At 45.7% G+C, this 20,016-nt stretch overlaps 1 protein-coding gene across 1 annotated transcript in view; it reads right to left on the bottom strand.

Moving 5' to 3' along the window:
- The window catches only part of LOC141173930 (ribosomal protein S6 kinase alpha-4-like), a 47,828-nt gene extending 28,223 nt beyond the window's left edge, over window positions 1-19,605 (bottom strand). The window contains exons 1-3 of the mRNA XM_073658479.1: window positions 19,375-19,605; window positions 7,329-7,400; window positions 1,593-1,811 (exon numbers count right to left, since the gene is read on the bottom strand). Of these exons, the coding sequence (XP_073514580.1) occupies window positions 1,593-1,811; window positions 7,329-7,400; window positions 19,375-19,423 (340 nt within the window). The 5' untranslated portion in view covers window positions 19,424-19,605. The remainder of the gene's footprint in view (window positions 1-1,592; window positions 1,812-7,328; window positions 7,401-19,374) is intronic.
- Window positions 19,606-20,016: the final 411 nt, after the last annotated feature.

Genomic DNA, 20,016 nt, shown 5'->3' with positions numbered 1-20,016 from the left:
ATTGCTGTGCTGTCACACCGCTGTGCTTATCATGCCTGTACTTTGACTTAAATAGTAACTGTTGTTTTAATTTTTAATTCATAAATCGATAGTACACATGAAAATAAGCAACTCTGTAATATATCTTATCAGAGGAATTGACTTCTTTCTCTTCCTGGACTGATTCATGTTAAATTCATAGGTAAAATCTGTTTTCAGTGAAGCCCAATTTCCCCATTACTGAGATAGGAGATGGCAGCTGGTGCTTTTTGTAGCGTCGGCGTCCCTGCCTCCTGCTAGGCAGGGACGCTGTTCCCCTCACCTCTCCGCTCCGTGCCCGGCGTCTTCCTCCCGCTCTGCTAGCAGCGCGCACTCCTTCCCGGCCACGGTGCTTAGGGCGCGCGCGCGCGTGCGCCGTCCTAAGGAGTCCCCGGCCAATGGCCAGAGGACTTCACCATATATAAGGCACCTCCTCCAAAATGGAGGTGCCCGAGCAATGTTGTAGCACAGTTCATCACTCTGCTTCAGCCCTCAGGTCCCGTTTCCAGTTACCTGCCAGTTTCCTGTCTGATACCTGCCTGTCTCGTGTCAACCTGCTACTATTCCTGCGGTCCGACAGTCTGCCTACCAGCCCTGCCAGTCTGTCTATGGATCCGTCTGCCCGCTCACCTGGGAGCGCACATCTGCTACCTGCCTGCTAGCCTACCTGGAGGCTCCGCCGTCACGTGCTGTGACCACCAGCCTGTCCAGAGACTCTTGCCCGCTCACCTGGGAGCGCTCACCTTCTACCTGTCTGCTAGCCTACCTGGAGGCTCCGCCGTCACGTGCTGTGACCACCAGCCTGTCCAGAGACTCTTGCCCGCTCACCTGGGAGCGCTCACCTTCTACCTGTCTGCTAGCCTACCTGGAGGCTCCGCCGTCACGTGCTGTGACCACCTGCCTGCTCACCTGGGAGCGTCCACCTGCTACCAGCCTGCTTGCCTACCTGGAGGCTCTGCCGTCACTTGCCGTGACCACCCACCTGTCAAGAGACTGTCCCGGTCACTTGCCGTGACCACCTGCCCGTTTACCCAGAGACTGCCCCGGTCACTTGTCGTGACCACCTGCCCGTTTACCCAGAGACTGCCCCGGTCACTTGCCGTGACCACCTGCCCGTTTACCCAGAGACTGTCCCGGTCACTTGCCGTGACCACCTGCCCGTTTACCCAGAGACTGTCCCGGTCACTTGCCGTGACCACCTGCCCGTTTTCCCAGAGACTGTCCCTGTCACTTGCTGTGACTACCTGCCCGTCTCCCCTGGGCGCCACCCACTTCCTTACAAGGGCCGCCCCCTTGTATAGTTGCTCAGAGGTTCCGCCTCCCAGACCCGTTACACTTTTAAAATTGTATTGAGGAGGGAAGAGCAAGAGACAGATACAGACATTCTGCTGCAAGTTCTCCTGAAATGTCAGTTACAATTCTCCATAGAACTTTATGAGCACCAACTGTCAGCTCCTATCTCCGTAATGGGAAAATCTGTCTTCACTGAATACAGATTTTATACTTGAATGGAAAGTGAAAGATCAGTCCAGGAGGAGAAAGAAGCAAATAAGTCCAGTATTACATTCGCTTACCTAGTATCAGGTGGAGTTTGGCATCTGTCTGGAAGGCGTAATGAAGAGTGACAAGGAAGGGGCTCTGCCTCACATGCTCCAAAACCGTGCGCTCCGTCCTTGTGTGTTCGGCAGTTTTCTCCTTCTGGACCAGCGCTGCTTTGCGCAGAACCTTCATGGCATAGAGACGCTTTGCATCTGGCCCAGTTACTTTGCGCACAAGGAAAACTTTCCCATATGCTGCAAGAGGAAAGAAAAAAATATTACATGAGCAGAAGTGAGAATAGGTTTTTTTTGTGTTTTTAATATTTCATTAAAAAAAAAAAAAAAAAAAAAAAAAAGCTCTGCCTGGATACCGGGCGCCGCCTCTAGGCCCAGCTACGCCTCTATGACACCTCTACGCCCAGCTCAGCCTCTACACCAAGCGCGCCTCTACGCCCAGCTACGCCTCCTCTACGCCCAGCTCCGCCTCTACACCCAGCTACGCCTCTATGCCACCTCTACACCCAGCTCCGCCTTTACACCCAGCGCCGCCTACATGCCACCTCTACACCCAGCTCCGCCTCTATGCTACCTCTACACCCAGCTCCGCCTTTACACCCAGCGCCGCCTACATGCCACCTCTACACCCAGCGCCGCCTCTATGCCACCTCTACACCCAGCGCCGCCTCTATGCCACCTCTACACCCAGCGCCGCCTCTATGCCACCTCTACACCCAGCGCCGCCTCTATGCCACCTCTACACCCAGCGCCGCCTCTATGCCACCTCTACACCCAGCGCCGCCTCTATGCCACCTCTACACCCAGCGCCGCCTCTATGCCACCTCTACACCCAGCGCCGCCTCTATGCCACCTCTACACCCAGCGCCGCCTCTATGCCACCTCTACACCCAGCGCCGCCTCTATGCCACCTCTACACCCAGCGCCGCCTCTATGCCACCTCTACACCCAGCTCCGCCTCTACACCCAGCTACGCCTCTATGCCACCTCTACACCCAGCTCTGCCTCTACACCCAGCGCCGCCTCTATACCCAGCTACGCCTCTATGCCACCTCTACACCCAGCTCCGCCTCTACACCCAGCTCCGCCTCTACACCCAGCTCCGCCTCTACACCCAGCTCCGCCTCTATGCCGCCTCTACGCCCAGCGCCGCCTCTACGCCACCTCTACACCCAGCTCCGCCTCTACACCCAGCTACGCCTCAATGCCACCTCTACGCCCAGCTCCGCCCAGCTACACCTCTACGCCCAGCACCGCCTGTATCTGAAAATTTCATTCACGGACCAAAACGCCCAGAATAGTCTGTCCTAGGTAGAAGAACGCTTTACAGGGCACAGCAAAAGGAAAAAGAAATGGTGTCATGAGCGAGTCTACTATGTCGTTATAAGTCATACATGAATCTAATGTCTGGCTGGTAGCTATAAGCAGGACTGGTACATCTCTGATAGCGGCACGTGTGTCATCAGTAGTCATATGCGTGACTAACAAGTCATTGGTAGCCACGTCTAGTACATCTCTAATAGCCGTATGCGTGATTAGTATGTGATTATACACTGTATGTGTCTAGTATATCTGTATAGCAGCCATATGTGCTAGTTTCTTGTTGATAGCCATGCATGTATGTAGTGTCTTGTTGGTAGCCATATGTGTGTCTAGCATGTCATTGCTTGCTACATGTGTGGCTAGGTTATCTGTATAGCAGACATACATGCTAGTTTCTCATTGGTAACCGTATGTACGTCTACTCTGGTAGCCATGCATGTATGTGTATGTAGTGTCTCGTTGCTAGTGTGTCTAGTATATCATTAGTAGCGATATCAGTGTCTAGTATTTCACTGGTAGCCATATGTGTGTCTAGGATGTCATTAGTAGTCATATACGTGTTCAGTATAACGTTGGTAGCCATATCTGTGTCTAGTATACCATTAGTAGCCATATGTGCCTAGTGTGTCATCGGTAGCCATGTAAGTGTCTAGTACATCATTGGTAGCCATATCTGTGCCTAGTATATCATTGGTAGCCATATCTGTGCCTAGTATATCATTGGTAGCCATATCTGTGCCTAGTATATCATTGGTAGCCATATCTGTGCCTAGTATATCATTGGTAGCCATATCTGTGCCTAGTATATCATTGGTAGCCATATCTGTGCCTAATATATCATTGGTAGCCATATCTGTGCCTAGTATATCATTGGTAGCCATATCTGTGCCTAGTATATCATTGGTAGCCATATCTGTGCCTGGTATATCATTGGTAGCCATATCTGTGCCTAGTATATCATTAGTAGCCATATCTGTGTCTAGTATATCATTAGTAGCCATATCGGTGCCTAGTAATTGGTAGCCATATCTGTGCCTAGTATATCATTGGTAGCCATATCTGTGCCTAGTATATCATTGGTAGCCATATCTGTGCCTAGTATATCATTGGTAGCCATATCTGTGCCTAGTATATCATTGGTAGCCATATCTGTGCCTAGTACATCATTGGTAGCCATATCTGTGCCTAGTATATCATTGGTAGCCATATCTGTGCCTAGTATATCATTGGTAGCCATATCTGTGCCTAGTATATCATTGGTAGCCATATCTGTGCCTAGTATATCATTGGTAGCCATATCTGTGCCTAGTATATCATTGGTAGCCATATCTGTGCCTAATATATCATTGGTAGCCATATCTGTGCCTAGTATATCATTGGTAGCCATATCTGTGCCTAGTATATCATTGGTAGCCATATCTGTGCCTGGTATATCATTGGTAGCCATATCTGTGCCTAGTATATCATTAGTAGCCATATCTGTGTCTAGTATATCATTAGTAGCCATATCGGTGCCTAGTAATTGGTAGCCATATCTGTGCCTAGTATATCATTGGTAGCCATATCTGTGCCTAGTATATCATTGGTAGCCATATCTGTGCCTAGTATATCATTGGTAGCCATATCTGTGCCTAGTATATCATTGGTAGCCATATCTGTGCCTAGTATATCATTGGTAGCCATATCTGTGCCTAGTATATCATTGGTAGCCATATCTGTGCCTAGTATATCATTGGTAGCCATAATCTGTGCCTGGTATATCATTGGTAGCCATATCTGTGCCTAGTATATCATTAGTAGCCATATCTGTGTCTAGTATATCATTAGTAGCCATATCAGTGCCTAGTATATCATTGGTAGCCATATCTGTGCCTAGTATATCATTGGTAGCCATATCTGTGCCTAGTATATCATTGGTAGCCATATCTGTGCCTAGTATATCATTGGTAGCCATATCTGTGCCTAGTATATCATTGGTAGCCATATCTGTGCCTAGTATATCATTGGTAGCCATATCTGTGCCTGGTATATCATTGGTAGCCATATCTGTGCCTAGTATATCATTAGTAGCCATATCTGTGCCTAGTATATCATTAGTAGCCATATCTGTGTCTAGTATATCATTAGTAGCCATATCGGTGCCTAGTACAGTGGGTATGGAAAGTATTCAGACCCCTTTACATTTTTCACTCTTTGTTTCATTGCAGCCATTTGGTAAATTCTAAAAAGTTCATTTTTTTTCTCATTAAAGTACATGCTGCACCCCATCTTGACTGAAAAAAAAAAAAACAGAAATGTAGAAATTTTTGCAAATTTATTAAAAAAGAAAAACTGAAATATCACATGGTCATAAGTATTCAGACCCTTTGCTCAGCATTGAGTAGAAGCCCCCTTTTGAGCTAGTACAGCCATGAGTCTTCTTGGGAATGATGCAACAAGTTTTTCACACCTGGATTTGGGGATCCTCTGCCATTCTTCCTTGCAGATCCTCTCCAGTTCCGTCAGGTTGGATGGTGAACGTTGGTGGACAGCCATTTTCAGGTCTCTCCAGAGATGCTCAATTGGGTTTAGGTCAGGGCTCTGGCTGGGCCAGTCAAGAATGGTCACAGAGTTGTTCTGAAGCCAGTCCTTTGTTATTTTAGCTGTGTGCTTAGGGTCATTGTCTTGTTGGAAGGTGAACCTTCGGCCAAGTCTGAGGTCCAGAGCACTCTGGAAGAGGTTTTCATCCAGCATATCTCTGTACTTGGAAGCATTCATGTTTTCTTCAATTGCAACCAGTCGTCTTGTCCCTGCAGCTGAAAAACACCCCCATAGCATGATGCTGCCACCACCATGTTTCACTGTTGGGATTGTATTGGGCAGGTGATGAGCAGTGCCTGGTTTTCCCCACCTATACCGCTTAGAATTATCACTAAAAAGTTCTATCTTCATCTCATCAGACCAGAGAATCTTATTTCTCATAGTCTGGGAGTCCTTCATGTGTTTTTGAGCAAACTCTATGCAGGCTTTCATATGTCTTGCACTGAGGAGAGGCTTCCGTTGGGTCACTCTGCCATAAAGGCATCTCCCTACTGCATCTCTGAAGCTCGCTGCATCTCTGAAGCTCAGTCACAGTGATCTTGGGGTTCTTCTTTACCTCTCTCACCAAGGCTCTTCTCCCACGATTGCTCAGTTTGGCTGGATGGCCAGGTCTAGGAAGACTTCTGGTGGTCCCAAACTTCTTCCATTTAAGGATTATGGAGGCCACTGTGCTCTTAGGAACCTTGAGTACTGCAAAAATTCTTTTGTAACCTTGGCCAGATCTGTGCCTTGCCACAATTCTGTCTCTGAGCTCCTTGGGCAGTTCCTTTGAGCTCATGATTCTCATTTGGTCTGACATGCACTGTGAGCAGTGAGGTCTTATATAGACAGGTGTGTGCCTTTCCAAATCAAGACCTATCAGTTTAATTAAACACAGCTGGACTCCAATGAAGAAGTAGAACCATCTCAAGGAGGATCACAAGGAAATGGACAGCATGTAACTTAAATATGAGTGTCTGAGCAAAGGGTCTGAATACTTATGACCATGTGATATTTCAGCTTTTCTTTTTTAAGAAATTTGCTAAAATTTCTACATCTCTGTTTTTTTTTCAGTCAAGATGGGGTTCAGAGTGTACTTTAATGAGATAAAAATGAACTTTTTAGAATTTACCAAATGGATATAATATATATATATATATATAATTTTTTTTTTATAAATTTGGCACAATTTACAAACGTTTTTGGCTACTGTAAGGAATACATATACAAACAAATGAAGCAGAAAAAAATATGGCTTCAAAATATTTTGTGATTGGGGGCCTGGCCGGATGTGAGAACCTGGCGTGCCCTTCCTGAGCTCCGGCACTTGTACTACTTTATACCCAGGTTTTCAAGCCTGCTGCCCTAATTCCCCTCATGTGATTCCTGGCTATACCTCCAGATCTGCTGCACCACACACGTCCATTAACTGACTGCACCTTTATATGTGTGATTATAGTCCTAGAATAGAGTGCCCTACCCCCGCTCTTCTCATGGTGTGAGCCTAATTTCGTTCATTACTCTTTACTGTTCTGCTATAAATGATCTTTAATTAGTAATTAAGATTTATTACTAACTTTGTTTTCTAGCCAGTAGCTGCTGCGCTCCTCCGGTAAGTACTAGACCCCTTACCTAGGAAAAAGGCCACCACTGATAGATTGCAGAGGTGGCCGGTAACCTTGGCAAAGTCAAGTAAAATCTAAAATTAAAAATCCCATCGTTCTTAAGATTTTAAATAAGAAGAAAATTGTGAGATGATTATTATTTTCTCATAATTGCATTAGATGGGATAGTACTAGAAGATTTCATATGTAGCCTCAACAGGAGGAGAAGGTGTGGAGCAGAATATAAAGGATATTACATGTCGGCTCTTACCTCCAGTGCCCAAAATTTTTAGCAGTTCAAAGTCTTCCATCCCAACTTTATCTTCATGTTCTGTTAGATTCACTATAACAAAAAAAAATAATGAAAGGAATAAGACATTTTTTTTTTTTATTAACATTGCATGTTTTTGGGTCTAAAAAAAATCATTTTTGCAATTCGGTTTAATTAAAAATGTATAACCCACCTATTATTGGATGCAGGAAGAGTTCATTGAGAATCTGTCAGTGAGCTCATTCTGCTATTATAGCACATTTTGTAAGGCTATGTTTATACTTTGTGTTTTTTTCAGCAGACAAAATCTGCTCTATTGGCAGTAAAAAAAAAAAAGCGGCATTCAAAACACCCATTTTTCAGCACTTTCACAGCATTTTTTGCTGCTTGTTTTAGTGCGGATTACTTGTGTTATTTGTCTACAGTGCATGTTTAATGAAGTCAATTTTATTCACCAAACATGCTGCAAAAACGCAACCTTCTCATTACATTGTGGGTGAAAAAAAGGTGTAAAAATTTACATTGTGCAGATTTAAAAAACGCTGCAGTTTTCCAATTCGGTCCTAAAAAAAAAAAAAAGCGTGTGTGTGAGATTTCTAAAACCTCGTCGCTTTTGTGGATACTGTAAGATAAAAGCCTTTGAATTTGCACAAAAAATGCTGCAAAAAAATGCAACGTATGAGCACAGCCCAACTCTTGCACCTGTCTTTGCCTGCGCTCCTCTCAGCTAATTTATGACCATAGATCACATCAAAGTTAAACATGCAGGGAATTATCTTTTTTTAATGAGAATGAATTGCAAAAATGATTTTTAACCCAAAATGCATGCATTAAAAAAAATTGTCCCTAAAGGTGGACAGCGTCTATGGTTGGTGTTGACAGGTTGTACCCTCCTATCTCTGGGTATTCCTCTGGTTCCAGCCATACTCAAAAACCAAATCTAGGATAACATTTTTTTAATTTAATGCCCGCAATTATAATGCTGCAATATACGATGCACATATATTTTCCAAAATAGGATTTCTTTTGCGTTTAGATGAATGGCAGCTTCCATACTAGCTGTTATACACACAGTGCTAAATGCAAAGTGAACTCTAATTTGCATTGGTTAGTTACATAAATAGCATCACGAGGAAGCAAGCAAGGAACAGATAAGGGCCGCTTATTCTCATCTGTTTTTCTATGGAAATATACAGTAGCAAAAAATAGCAAGTGTGCTCTTTGGAAATACCTATATTTCTGCATTGGTTGGTGTGGTCTAGATTTGGGATGAAAGTCTGCAGTCACTCTAAAGTCTGCACACTTTTCAAACCTCACAGCGCGTGCACCGTACGGTGGCGGCGTCGAGAGCAGGCGGTCAAAAGAGAACAAGTATGCAATTTGCATACTTACGGTCACATTCCGACTAGACGTGCATGGTCTTGCTTAATTCACTAGGACTCTTCCCCCTGCAAATGTGTTTCAGTTCATCAATATTTCTGAGATGCCTTAATCTGACTTATTATTTAGCTGCAGGAAACAAGTTGTTGCCTTGTAAAATCAAGTGATTGTTTGCCACTAGTGATGAGCACAAGTTCTCGTTACTCAAGTTTGCCTAGGGTGCTCGAGTGACATGTTTGAGTCCCCGTGGCCGCATGTTTCACGGCTATTAGACAGCCACAAAACATGCGGGGATTGGCCGTGTATGTCAGGCAATCCCCGCATGTTTTGTGACTAACAGCCGCAAAACAAGAGGGCGTGGGGACTCGAACATGTCACTCGAGCACCCGCGATACTCAGTGCATACCCGAGCACCCGATGCAAACTGTTACTCCGTTTGGCCCTACCATTAATTTACAGAAATCTCTGCAACGAATCTGCAAGTGAACATACACAAACAGCAGACCAATGTGGGTCAGTACATGAAGCAAAGGACTGGCCACAAAGCTCTTAACACCTCCCGCAAATGTGGCAATGTGTGACGCCATGCTCGTTCCTCTCCAACAAAATCTACAATTCCACTATAGATTAAACCTAAAGATTTCTGCAAAACACAGTACTACGTCCCTACAGATGAACGGCATTGAAAGTTCTTGTTAGCGGACGCGGCTCTTGCCGACTGCCACAGCTGGTGGCGGGTAACGGGTTTGCTGCTCTTGTTCTTCACCGCGGCCCTGCAGATCAAGGCAGCGGTGTCACGTTGCTAAATGACATTAAGCCTGGCGGTATATTTAAAGAGTTTGCAACCTGCCGTGATTTGTTAAGAGCTAACCTGTCTTGGTTCTCGTTCATGTGCTTCTGTTTTTGCATTTTGACTCCTGAATTTGACCCTCACCATGACCTAGACCTTGTTCCTGATTATCCAGGTGCCTGTTTTTCTTTCTGGCTTGGATCCCTAAGTACCCGCTTGTTTCATCTTTCAGCACAAAACATTCTGATTATCTCCTGTCACCTTCAACCCATGACTATCCTGGGGATCGAGCTTCGGTGTCCTCCTCTAACAAAGTGCACAGCTTCTTGCAGGGGTGAAGGGTACAGATCAGGGGATTCCTTTGACCCCACTAACGTCAAATTAAATTAAGGTTTGGCTGCGTTTTTAGTGAAAATAAGCAAGTACAGCAGTATTTGAAACACATTTATTTTTGGTATTTTTACCATCTTGTCTTGGTAACCGAGATGGTAGTTTGTATTAGGACAGTTTAATTAAATTAGTGATGTGCACAATGTAAACATTGGCTGACCTAGGTGTGAGACTAAACAATACCTGTGCAACTGAATGGCAGAACACAGTGTGAAAGTAAATAGTGTCATACAAACTCTATGCACTCCCAGTGTCTTAGGTAAACTATTCCTGAACAATTCACCTTCCCCACTGTAATGCCAAAACCAGAATGAGATTTTTTTTTTTAACTGAACTTTATGTACATGCATAAAAGAGACAAAAGGACAGTGAAAAAAACGGTGAAAAAAGCGCACCAAAACCTCACCAATTTACAAGCAAAAAAAAACATGCTGAACAATCTCCTGGCAAGAGATCAAGTTTTGCTGCAGAGAAAAACACTGAAAAAAACATGATGTGTAAATGTGGAACCCCAGGGGTCTGGTTACCACAGTAATAGCAATATTACGTCTGTGAGCAGGTGGGAGGTCTCCTGGTCAGGAATCCTGAGCATGCCACACCTCCTGCCCAGTCCTGGGAGGGGAAGCACTTCCCCTATATGAACTGGGGCTGAGGTAGGGTTAGAAGAGAACACAGACAGAGACACAGTCTGGTCTGGAGTGGAGCTGATACAGGGAGAGTAAGATCAGGAGCTCTGTGGGAGCAGTGATAAAAGGGGTCAGAGACTGGAAGCTGTAGAGCTCGTCCTGACTGAAGAGATCTCACCGGACACGGAGTTCGAGGCTGTGGGGACTGTTCCATACCCAGCAGCAGAAACCGACCGGCAGGGGATTTCAGGTCCTCTGGCCAAGAAACCCGAAGGCACGGTCACACGCAAGGGACCAGCACCGCCGTCCTGGAGCGGAGGCTACCAGAAGGCCCCGAGTCACCGGCCATACGGGTGAGCACCACACGGTACACTCAGGGACGTGGGCTACTTTTACCCGCTTCTAGCAAGGTAGCCAAGAAGAGTACAGTTAGTTGGGGAGGCCTACAACTCCGCCTGGCCAGGGGAGATCCTGTCTGCTCACGGACTGACCAGGCCCCGATCGCTAGCCAGTACTCCCGGGAGGGTCTATCTTTGTCACCAGTAAAGACCCTGAACTACACCGCACCGTCTCTGAGTGGTTCCTGCGTGCAATTCTACCATCCCCATCATCCACGTCCGCTGCCCTGAGGCCATACCCCTCCCGTTGGGGGTTATACTACCCACGCTGCACAACTGTACCACCGGCCTCAGCGGTCTGCCCTGCAGCGGCGGTTTCATAACCGCATTCAACGGGTGGCGTAGTCGAACAATATAACAACTTATACTAAAATCCGCCACTGAGTTTGACACCCTGGGCACGGACCGGGTCACCGCCACGAGGACTACTACCCCCAACAGATCCGGCTCCGGTTATTCCCCAAGCATGGCCCAGGGGGCGCGTCATAAACATAGCTTACTCTGTAGTTCCACTCTTCTATCTGAACTCTATATTTTGCTAATGTATATTTGGTAACTTTGCTAGAAGTATAAATGGCAGCGAGTACGGCTCCATGATCTGTCACGGGTGTGTCAGAAGTGACAGACAGTCACTCTGCAGTTGGTTGCAGGAGATCTCTTGGTTTGGCATTACAGACACCTTCTTAGAGGCTGTCTCTCTAGGACCCAGCAGCTACCTTCCTCTGGCTAATTAACACCCTGGCCTGGGTGTATAAATAAGTGCTGTCTGCCAGAGGGAAATGCAGATGACACTCACATGACCTTTTGTGAAGGCTCGGAGCAAGAGCATTACTTCTTCCTCTCTGGAGTTATGAGGACGTGTGTTCATCTCTCTGAAGTCGACTAAAAAATAAGCTATCTTCCCTTGTTGGTTACCCCTTGTCGTCTTTAGTGGTCAGTGGGGATCGACTAGTGCTCATCCCCCTCCCTTCCCTAGCCAAGGCCAAACGCCAGGGAAAGAGAGGGCGAGGTTCGCGTGCGGCAATTAGTGAAGAACCAATATAGGAACGTTAGGGGAGACAGGGTGATATTCTATCAGCTTGGAGGTCTCCACTTCTCCCTTTCCCTAGAGTCGGGGCTCCCTTTCCCTCTTCCCTTTGTGTTGCACTAAGCCTTTCCCACACCTTGCGTGACATGATCAGACTACATCAATTTTGTCTCTTCTCAAGACTGTTTGCAAAGTAATATTATTTTTGCATAGATTCCAAACGCCGATACTTCATTTTAAAAAGAGAGCAGGTTGGCTCTCTTGGTATGTAGTGAAAACCAGCATAGCCACCACCTTTTCTTAGACCTCTATAATATAGTGACTTTCCTCTGTAGATCCTCCTGGAAATATATGATAAAACTGGGGACGATCTATTCAGCCAACAGCTCTCTCTCCTGATTCACCCATACATAGAAACGATCAGTTCTGCCGAGTTCTCTTGTGTTTCTTATGAGATTGGAACCGGGCAGCTCCTTCTCCATTCACCGTTTCCATGCGGCAGATCAGTGCCGGTGCCAGGTGTTCCACTCAAACTAATCTGATACTGATGACAGGTTATCAATACGATACAAACGAATAACTCCTTTAGGCCAGGGCAACATGAACAACTTTGCCCATGACACCTGTCGCTCAATCAAAGTTTGCTACTACATCTCAGTGCAATAAAAGGGAATAAGGTCACATTGCGAACCTGAGATTACTGCAACTGCGAGAAGACCAACCGCGCTGGATTTTATTTGCAACTTGCTTGTTGCAGTCCCCGTTGCGGTTACCCCATTCACTTGCATTGAGCTGCGATGTGGCAGCGACACCTAGAGAACTTTTGGTCGCGCGACAGATGTTACACAACGACTTTGGCTGCAACCCCAGAATTAAGGGAATTGTTTCTTGAAAACTTCTGCGAACATGCCTCGTTAGGGCAAATAAGGCCCGGCTTACACGTAAGGGGCAATTCAGCCAGCAGTTTAAGACAGTTTTCATGGTAAAACTGCTTAAAATGTCCCAACATTTTTGTGCAATTCTTAGAGACACTGCCACTTTCGACATTTTTATGCCAGTCCTGGTCGAATTCCTTACATTTTTCAGGCACACGCCTGACTTTAAACTCAACCAGAATCTGTCTGGGGCAAAAAAAACAAAGCATGTCCGAGTTGGATCCGATATTCGGATCGAACTCGGCCATGCAAGTCAATGAGTAAGTGGAAAACATCGGACTGCACTCGGATGACATCAGAGTGCAGTCCGATTTCCGTGCACTGATACAATGGAGAAATCTCCTCATCCAAGAGAATCGTATCACACTGTAATCAGCAAAATCGGCCCGATTCTCTCGGATGATTTGTGTCACATTTTGATTCTTACAGCTGACACGTGCTCGCAACAGCCGCGGGTGAAATCGCAATCCACCCGTGGCTGTTAGCCAGTTAAATGCCGCTGTCCATCTCTGAGGCTGTGTGCCCACGTAGCATTTTTCAAGCGTATATGCTGCGGAATTTCCGCAGCGTAAACGCTTGAAAAACGCATGTATATCCGCACCCCATGGTCCCCAATGGGATTCCGCAAGTTCTATGCACATGCTGCGGATTTTTCCGCAGCGTTTATGCCGCGTTCAAAAATCCGCAGCATGTCATTTAATTTTGCGTTTCCGCAAGCGGAATTGCCTTTGTCCAATGCATAAAAAACGCAAGGCAATTCCGCATGTGGAAAACGCGTGATAAACGCGCGAAAAATGCGCGATAAATGCGTGCGGAATTCCGCATGCGTTTTTCCGGGAGAGGACTTGCATTTATGCAGCAGAAATTTTCTGCTTCATAAATGCAACGTGGGCACATAGCCTGACAGCGGCATTTAACTCGCGCTTCCGGGAAGCGCGTCCTAGGCCCCGCCCATCGGTGACCCCATGGGTCGGCATGACAACCCGGGGTCTGCAGCAGACCCCTGTGGTTGTCATGTCTCGATTGGTATTTGCGCCTCCCAGTGGTCAGTGCTCATAGCAAGTGAGCATTTCTGCTATATAAAGGTGATCTGCTGATCACCTCTATGTAGCATATACCACCATATACCACATATTTGGTATCGCCGCATTCAGAATTTCCCGATCAATGTAAAAAAAGAATTAATCCGATCGGTAAACGGCGTAACGAGAAAAAAATTCTAAACTCCAGAATTACGTTTTTTTGGTGGCTGCAACATTGCAATAAAATGCAATAACGGGCGATCAAAACATCGTATCTACCCCAAAATGGTATCAATAAAAACGCCAGCCCGGGGGGAAAAAAATAAGCCCTCACCCGGCCCCAGATCCAGAAAAATGGGGACGCTACAGTTCTCGGAAAATGGTGCCATTTTTTTTTTTTTTTTTTTACCAAACTTTGAAATTTTTTTCACCACTTAAAAAAGAGCCTATACATGTTTGGTGTCTAAGAACTCGTAATGACCTGGAGAATAATAATGGCAGGTCAGTTTTAGCATCCAGTGAACGTGGTAAAAAAAAAAAAAAAAAACTGTGGAATTGCATTTTTTTTTGCAATTTCACCGAACTTGGATTTTTTTTCCCGTTTTCCAGTACACAATATGGTAAAACCAGTGATGGCAATTAAAAGTAAAACTCGTCCCGCAAAAAATAAGCCCTCACACGGCCATATTGAACAAAAAATAAAAAAGTTCTGGCTCTGGAAAGAAGGGGAGCAAAAAACGAAAACGGAAAATGCTCCGGTCATTAAGGGGTTAACATTTTAGCTAATTGTCATTTATTTTATATATTCGCATAAGATCACACAAGCGATGTAAACCAATAATCCAGAATTCTGCATCACTTCCTGGATGTGACACATTCATCCAAATGTTGTTAAATATGTTCACATTGATATCAATGTATTGGTATCAATGTATCATTGGTATCGATGTCATCCTACGACAAGCAAATCGAAAAAAGGAATTATTTCACTTTTTTTTTTTTTTTGCGACTTCCGTGTTGAGGTACTTTGTGATGTAACAGCAGCGTACAGCATCCTGTGTTGTGGCAAAAGTCACTGTGTTGCCACAGCCACATCTCATGATGGGTAAAACCAGTGAGCTGTCTCAAAACCTTCACAACCTTATTGTTGCAAAATATACTGATGACATTGGTTACAGAAGAATATCTAAACTACTGAAGGTTCCAGTGAGCACTGTTCGTGCCGTAATCCGGAAGTGGAAAAAATAGCATCTCACAATAAATCGGCCACGACCAGGTGCTCCCCGCAAGATTTCAGACAGAGGAGTGAAACGAATTTCGGAAAAGTTGTCCAAGAACAAAGAACCATCTGTTTAGAGCTACAGAAAGACCTCGAATCAGCAGGTACAATTGTTCCAAAGAAAACTATAAGTAAGGCACTCAACCTCCGTGGCCTGTATGCACGCTCAACCCGCAACCTCCATGGCCTGTATGTACACTCACCCCGCAACTTCCATGGCCTGTATGTACGCTCACCCCGCAACCTCCATGGCCTGTATGTACGCTCACCCCGCAACCTCCATGGCCTGTATGTACGCTCACCCCGCAACCTCCATGGCCTGTATGTACGCTCACCCCGCAACCTCCATGGCCTGTATGTACGCTCACCCCACAACCTCCATGACCTGTATGCACGCTCACCCCGTAACCTCCATGGCCTGTATGCACGCTCACCACACAACCTCCATGGCCTGTATGTACGCTCACCCCTCAACCTCCATGGCCTGTATGTACACTCACCCCTCAACCTCCATGGCCTGTATGTACGCTCACCCCGCAACCTCCATGGCCTGTATGTACGCTCACCCCGCAACCTCCATGGCCTGTATGTACGCTCACCCCGCAACCTCCATGGCCTGTATGTACGCTCACCCCGCAACCTCCATGACCTGTATGTACGCTCACCCCTCAACCTCCATGGCCTGTATGCACGCTCACCACACAACCTCCATGGCCTGTATGCACGCTCACCACACAACCTCCATGGCCTGTATGCACGCTCACCACACAACCTCCATGGCCTGTATGCACGCTCACCCCTCAACCTCCATGGCCTGTATGCACGCTCATCCTGCAACCTCCATGGCCTGAATGCACGCTCATCATACAACCTCTATGGCCTGTATGTACGCTCACCCCTCAACCTCCATGGCCTGTATGTACGCTCACCCCTCAACCTCCATGGCCTGTATGTACGCTCACCCCTCAATCTCCATGGCCTGTATGCATGCTCATCCTGCAACCTCCATGGCCTGAATGCATGCTCACCACACAACCTCCATGGCCTGTATGCACGCTCATCACACAACCTCCATGGCCTGTAGGCACGCTCATCATACAACCTCCATGGCCTGTATGCACGCTCACCATGCAAGACTCCATTGCTGAACAAAATGCATGTTCAAACACGTTTACAGTTTTCTCAACAACATTTAGACAAGTCTGTGAAATACTGAGAGAATATAGTCTGGTCAGATGAGACCAAAATTGAACTCTTTGGATGCCATAACACACACCATGTTTGGAGGCCAAAAGGCACTGCATATCACCCCAAAAACACCATACCAACTGTGAAGTTTGGAGGTGGAAACATCATGCTGTTGGGCTGTTTTTCTATATATGGTAAACTTAATGTGATTGAAAGAAGGATGAATGGCCAAATGTATGGACATTCTTAATAAAAATCTAATGCCATCTGCAAGGATGATGAAGATGAAATAAGGGTGGACATTTCAGCAAGACAACGATCCCAAACACACAGACAATGAAACGCTCAATTGGCTTCAGAGAAAGAATATAAAGCTGTTAAAATGGCCGAGCCGATCACCGGACCTGAATCCAATAGAAAATGTATGGAGGGAACTAAAGCTCAGAGTTCATAGGAGCCAACAGGACCTTCAGGATTCAAAGAGTGTTTGTGTGAAAGAATGGGCCAAAATGACACCTGAGCAATGCCTGCAACTAGTTTCTCCACACAGGAGACATCTTGAAGCCTCATCACCAACAAATACTTTTGTAAGAAGTATTAATTAAATTTCAGAAACCGTGTTTAATACTTTTTCCCGAAGAAGCTAGGCGAAACGTGCGCGTCGGGGCAGGAAGCAGGAGACTTCATGTTCATGCGGACCACTTGATATAGGAGACTATAATTGCTTAGAGCTTTATCCCATTGTGATTATCAATAATGATTGAAGATCATAGCTGATACCTGCTGATCATTAGTCCCTGTCAGAGTTACTAGCAAGCTAATGGTATTTATTTAACGTTACTATTCATAGATGAAATTGTGTGCTGGATTGGTGTGTTTTTAATAACCTACAGCACTGTTATCATCTGACGTACTATTTTTGGTTATACCGCTCGCTGTATTAGGCTCTGATATATTGTGACATTAATGCAGCGTTGAGCACATTTGGGGTGTTAGTTCATATACGGTATATTTTTTTTGTCCGCCAACTGTATCATGTTAGAAAAGATGAAATGCTATGTTGAAGTTTTTCTGTACCTCTGATGGACTAAAAGCACTGTATTATTTTTACTATATACTTATTTGGTGTCAATTAAGGCTATTTTAGATATATGAATCAATTCCTCAGCATTGAAATTTATGGTAGCTGACAATTGAAACATATTTTGTCTGTAAAAAGCTTTGTAGTTTCACCTTTGTGTCCCTGGAATATAAAAAAGGCTCCACTCTGTCTTCCTTTATGTTGGTACCTTTTCCTGTTTTAATAATAATTTTTGTGTTCAAAATAAAATATTTATTTTAATACACCTTTTTAGTTACTTCCATTTTTTTGCGTGGTGACCATCGTGCACCGTGTAAAAGTTTTGGGTATAATTTATTTGCCTGTGTGGAACACACACTGCTCAAAAAAATAAAGGGAACACTCAAATAACACATCCTAGATCTGAATGAATGAAATATTCTCATTGAATACTTTGTTCTGTACAAAGTTGAATGTGCTGACAACAAAATCACACAAAAATCATCAATGGAAATCAAATTTATTAACCAATGGAGGCCTGGATTTGGAGTCACCCCCAAAATTAAAGTGGAAAAACACACTACAGGCTGATCCAACTTTTATGTAACGTCCTTAAAAAAAGAGGTCAACCGCACCAGCATATGGTCTAACAAGGGGTCTGAGGATCTCATCTCGGTACCAAATGGCAGTCAGGCTACCTCTGGGGAGCACATGGAGGGCAGCGCGGCCCTCCAAAGACATGCCATCCCACACCATTACTGACCCACTGCCAAACCTGTCATGCTGAAGGATGTTGCAGGCAGCAGATCGCTCTCCACTGCGTTTCCAGACGCTGTCACGTCTGTCATGTGCTCAGTGTGAACCTGCTTTCATCTGTGAAGAGCACACGGCACCACTGGTGGCTTTGCCAATCCTGGTGTTCTGTGGCAAATGCCAAGCGTCCTGCAAGGTGTTGGGCTGTAAGCACAACCCCATCTGTGGACGTCGGGCCCTCATACCACCCTCATGGAGTGGGTTTCTGACCGTTTGTGCAGACACATGCACATTTGTGGCCTGCTGGAGGTCATTTTGCAGGGCTCTGGCAGTGCTCCTCCTGTTCCTCCTTGCACAAAGGCGGAGGTAGCGGTCCTGCTGCTGGGTTGTTGTCCTCCTACGGCCCCCTCCATGTCTCCTGGTGTACTGACCTGTCTCCTGGTAGCGCCTCCAGCCTCTGGACACTACGCTGACAGACACAGCAAACCTTCTTGCCACAGCTTGCATTGATGTGCCATCCTGTATGAGCTGCACTACCTGAGCAACTTCTGTGGGTTGTAGAGTCCGTCTCAGGCTACCACGAGTGTGAAAGCACAACCAACATTCAAAAGTGACCAAAACATCAGCCAGAAAGCATTGGTACTGAGATGTGGTCTGTGGTCCCCACCTGTAGAACCACTGCTTTATTGAGGGTATCTTGATAATTGCCAATAATTTCCATGTATTGTCTATTCCATTTGTACAACAGCATGTGAAATTGATTGTCAATCAGGGTTGCTTCCTAAGTGGACAGTTTGATTTCACAGATGTTTGATTTACTTGGAGTTATAGTCTGCTGTTTAAGTGTTCCCTTTATTTTTCTGAGCAGTGTATATATACACATAACTACACATACATAGCTATGATAATGTCTGTAAAGTCTGTATATATATAGCTATATATTATATACACTCACACTATACACATAGCTACACACAGAGATAAGCAGGCTGTTGCTGCAGTGTGTGACACGAGTATGGCTGCTGTGTCCATGAGTCACAGTCACACAATCTGTTACGCAATCAGTCACACACATAAAGACAGAACATGTAAACATGTGCAGTGTCCGTGTGCCGTGTGTGCAGTGTCCGTGCAGAGTCCCTGCCCCCGTTTCCGCTGTGCTGAGGGTCGCCGTGCCTGGTGACGCAGCCGCCTTTACCTTGTACCCGTGTGTCGGTGTCAGGCGCTGCGGTGCCCGGATCTCCCATGTCCGGCTGTGCTGTGCCCGGTATCCGGTGGCTGCTCCGGGTCCCGGTGTGTGGTATGAGGAAGATGGCACAGCAGCACGGAGCTGAGGACTTCCTGTGGGCTGTGCTGTCAGCCTGTGCTGAGGGCTGTAGTGGAGGCTGATGTGCTGCACTGGGTGTGTCACTACATGCAGAGGGTGTGTCAGGCAGAGCAGACCGGGAACAGCAGGGGAGCTGACGGCTGTCAGGAGAGGGACCTGTAGGTGTGTGTGCCTGTGTGTACATATATATATATATATATAATATGTGTGTATAAGTGTGTAGATGTATATGTGATTGTGTGCACATAAATGTGTCTGTACATATAGATGTGAGGTGTATATATGTGTGTATACAGTACAGACCAAAAGTTTGGACACACCTTCTCATTTAAAGATTTTTCTGTATTTTTATGACTTTGAAAATTGTACATTCACACTGAAGGCATCAAAACTATGGATTGACACATGTGGAATTATATACTTAACAAAAAAGTGTGAAACAACTGAAAATATGTCTTATATTCTAGGTTCTTCAAAGTAGCCACCTTTTGCTTTGATGGCTGCTTTGCACAC

The sequence above is a fragment of the Phyllobates terribilis genome, unplaced genomic scaffold, assembly GCF_046119375.1.
Source record: "Phyllobates terribilis strain yellow unplaced genomic scaffold, ASM4611937v1 Scaffold_13__5_contigs__length_258822181, whole genome shotgun sequence".
NCBI lineage: Eukaryota > Metazoa > Chordata > Amphibia > Anura > Dendrobatidae > Phyllobates > Phyllobates terribilis.
The sequence above is the reverse complement of the archived record's forward strand: the minus strand, read 5'-3'. Positions and strand labels throughout refer to the sequence as shown.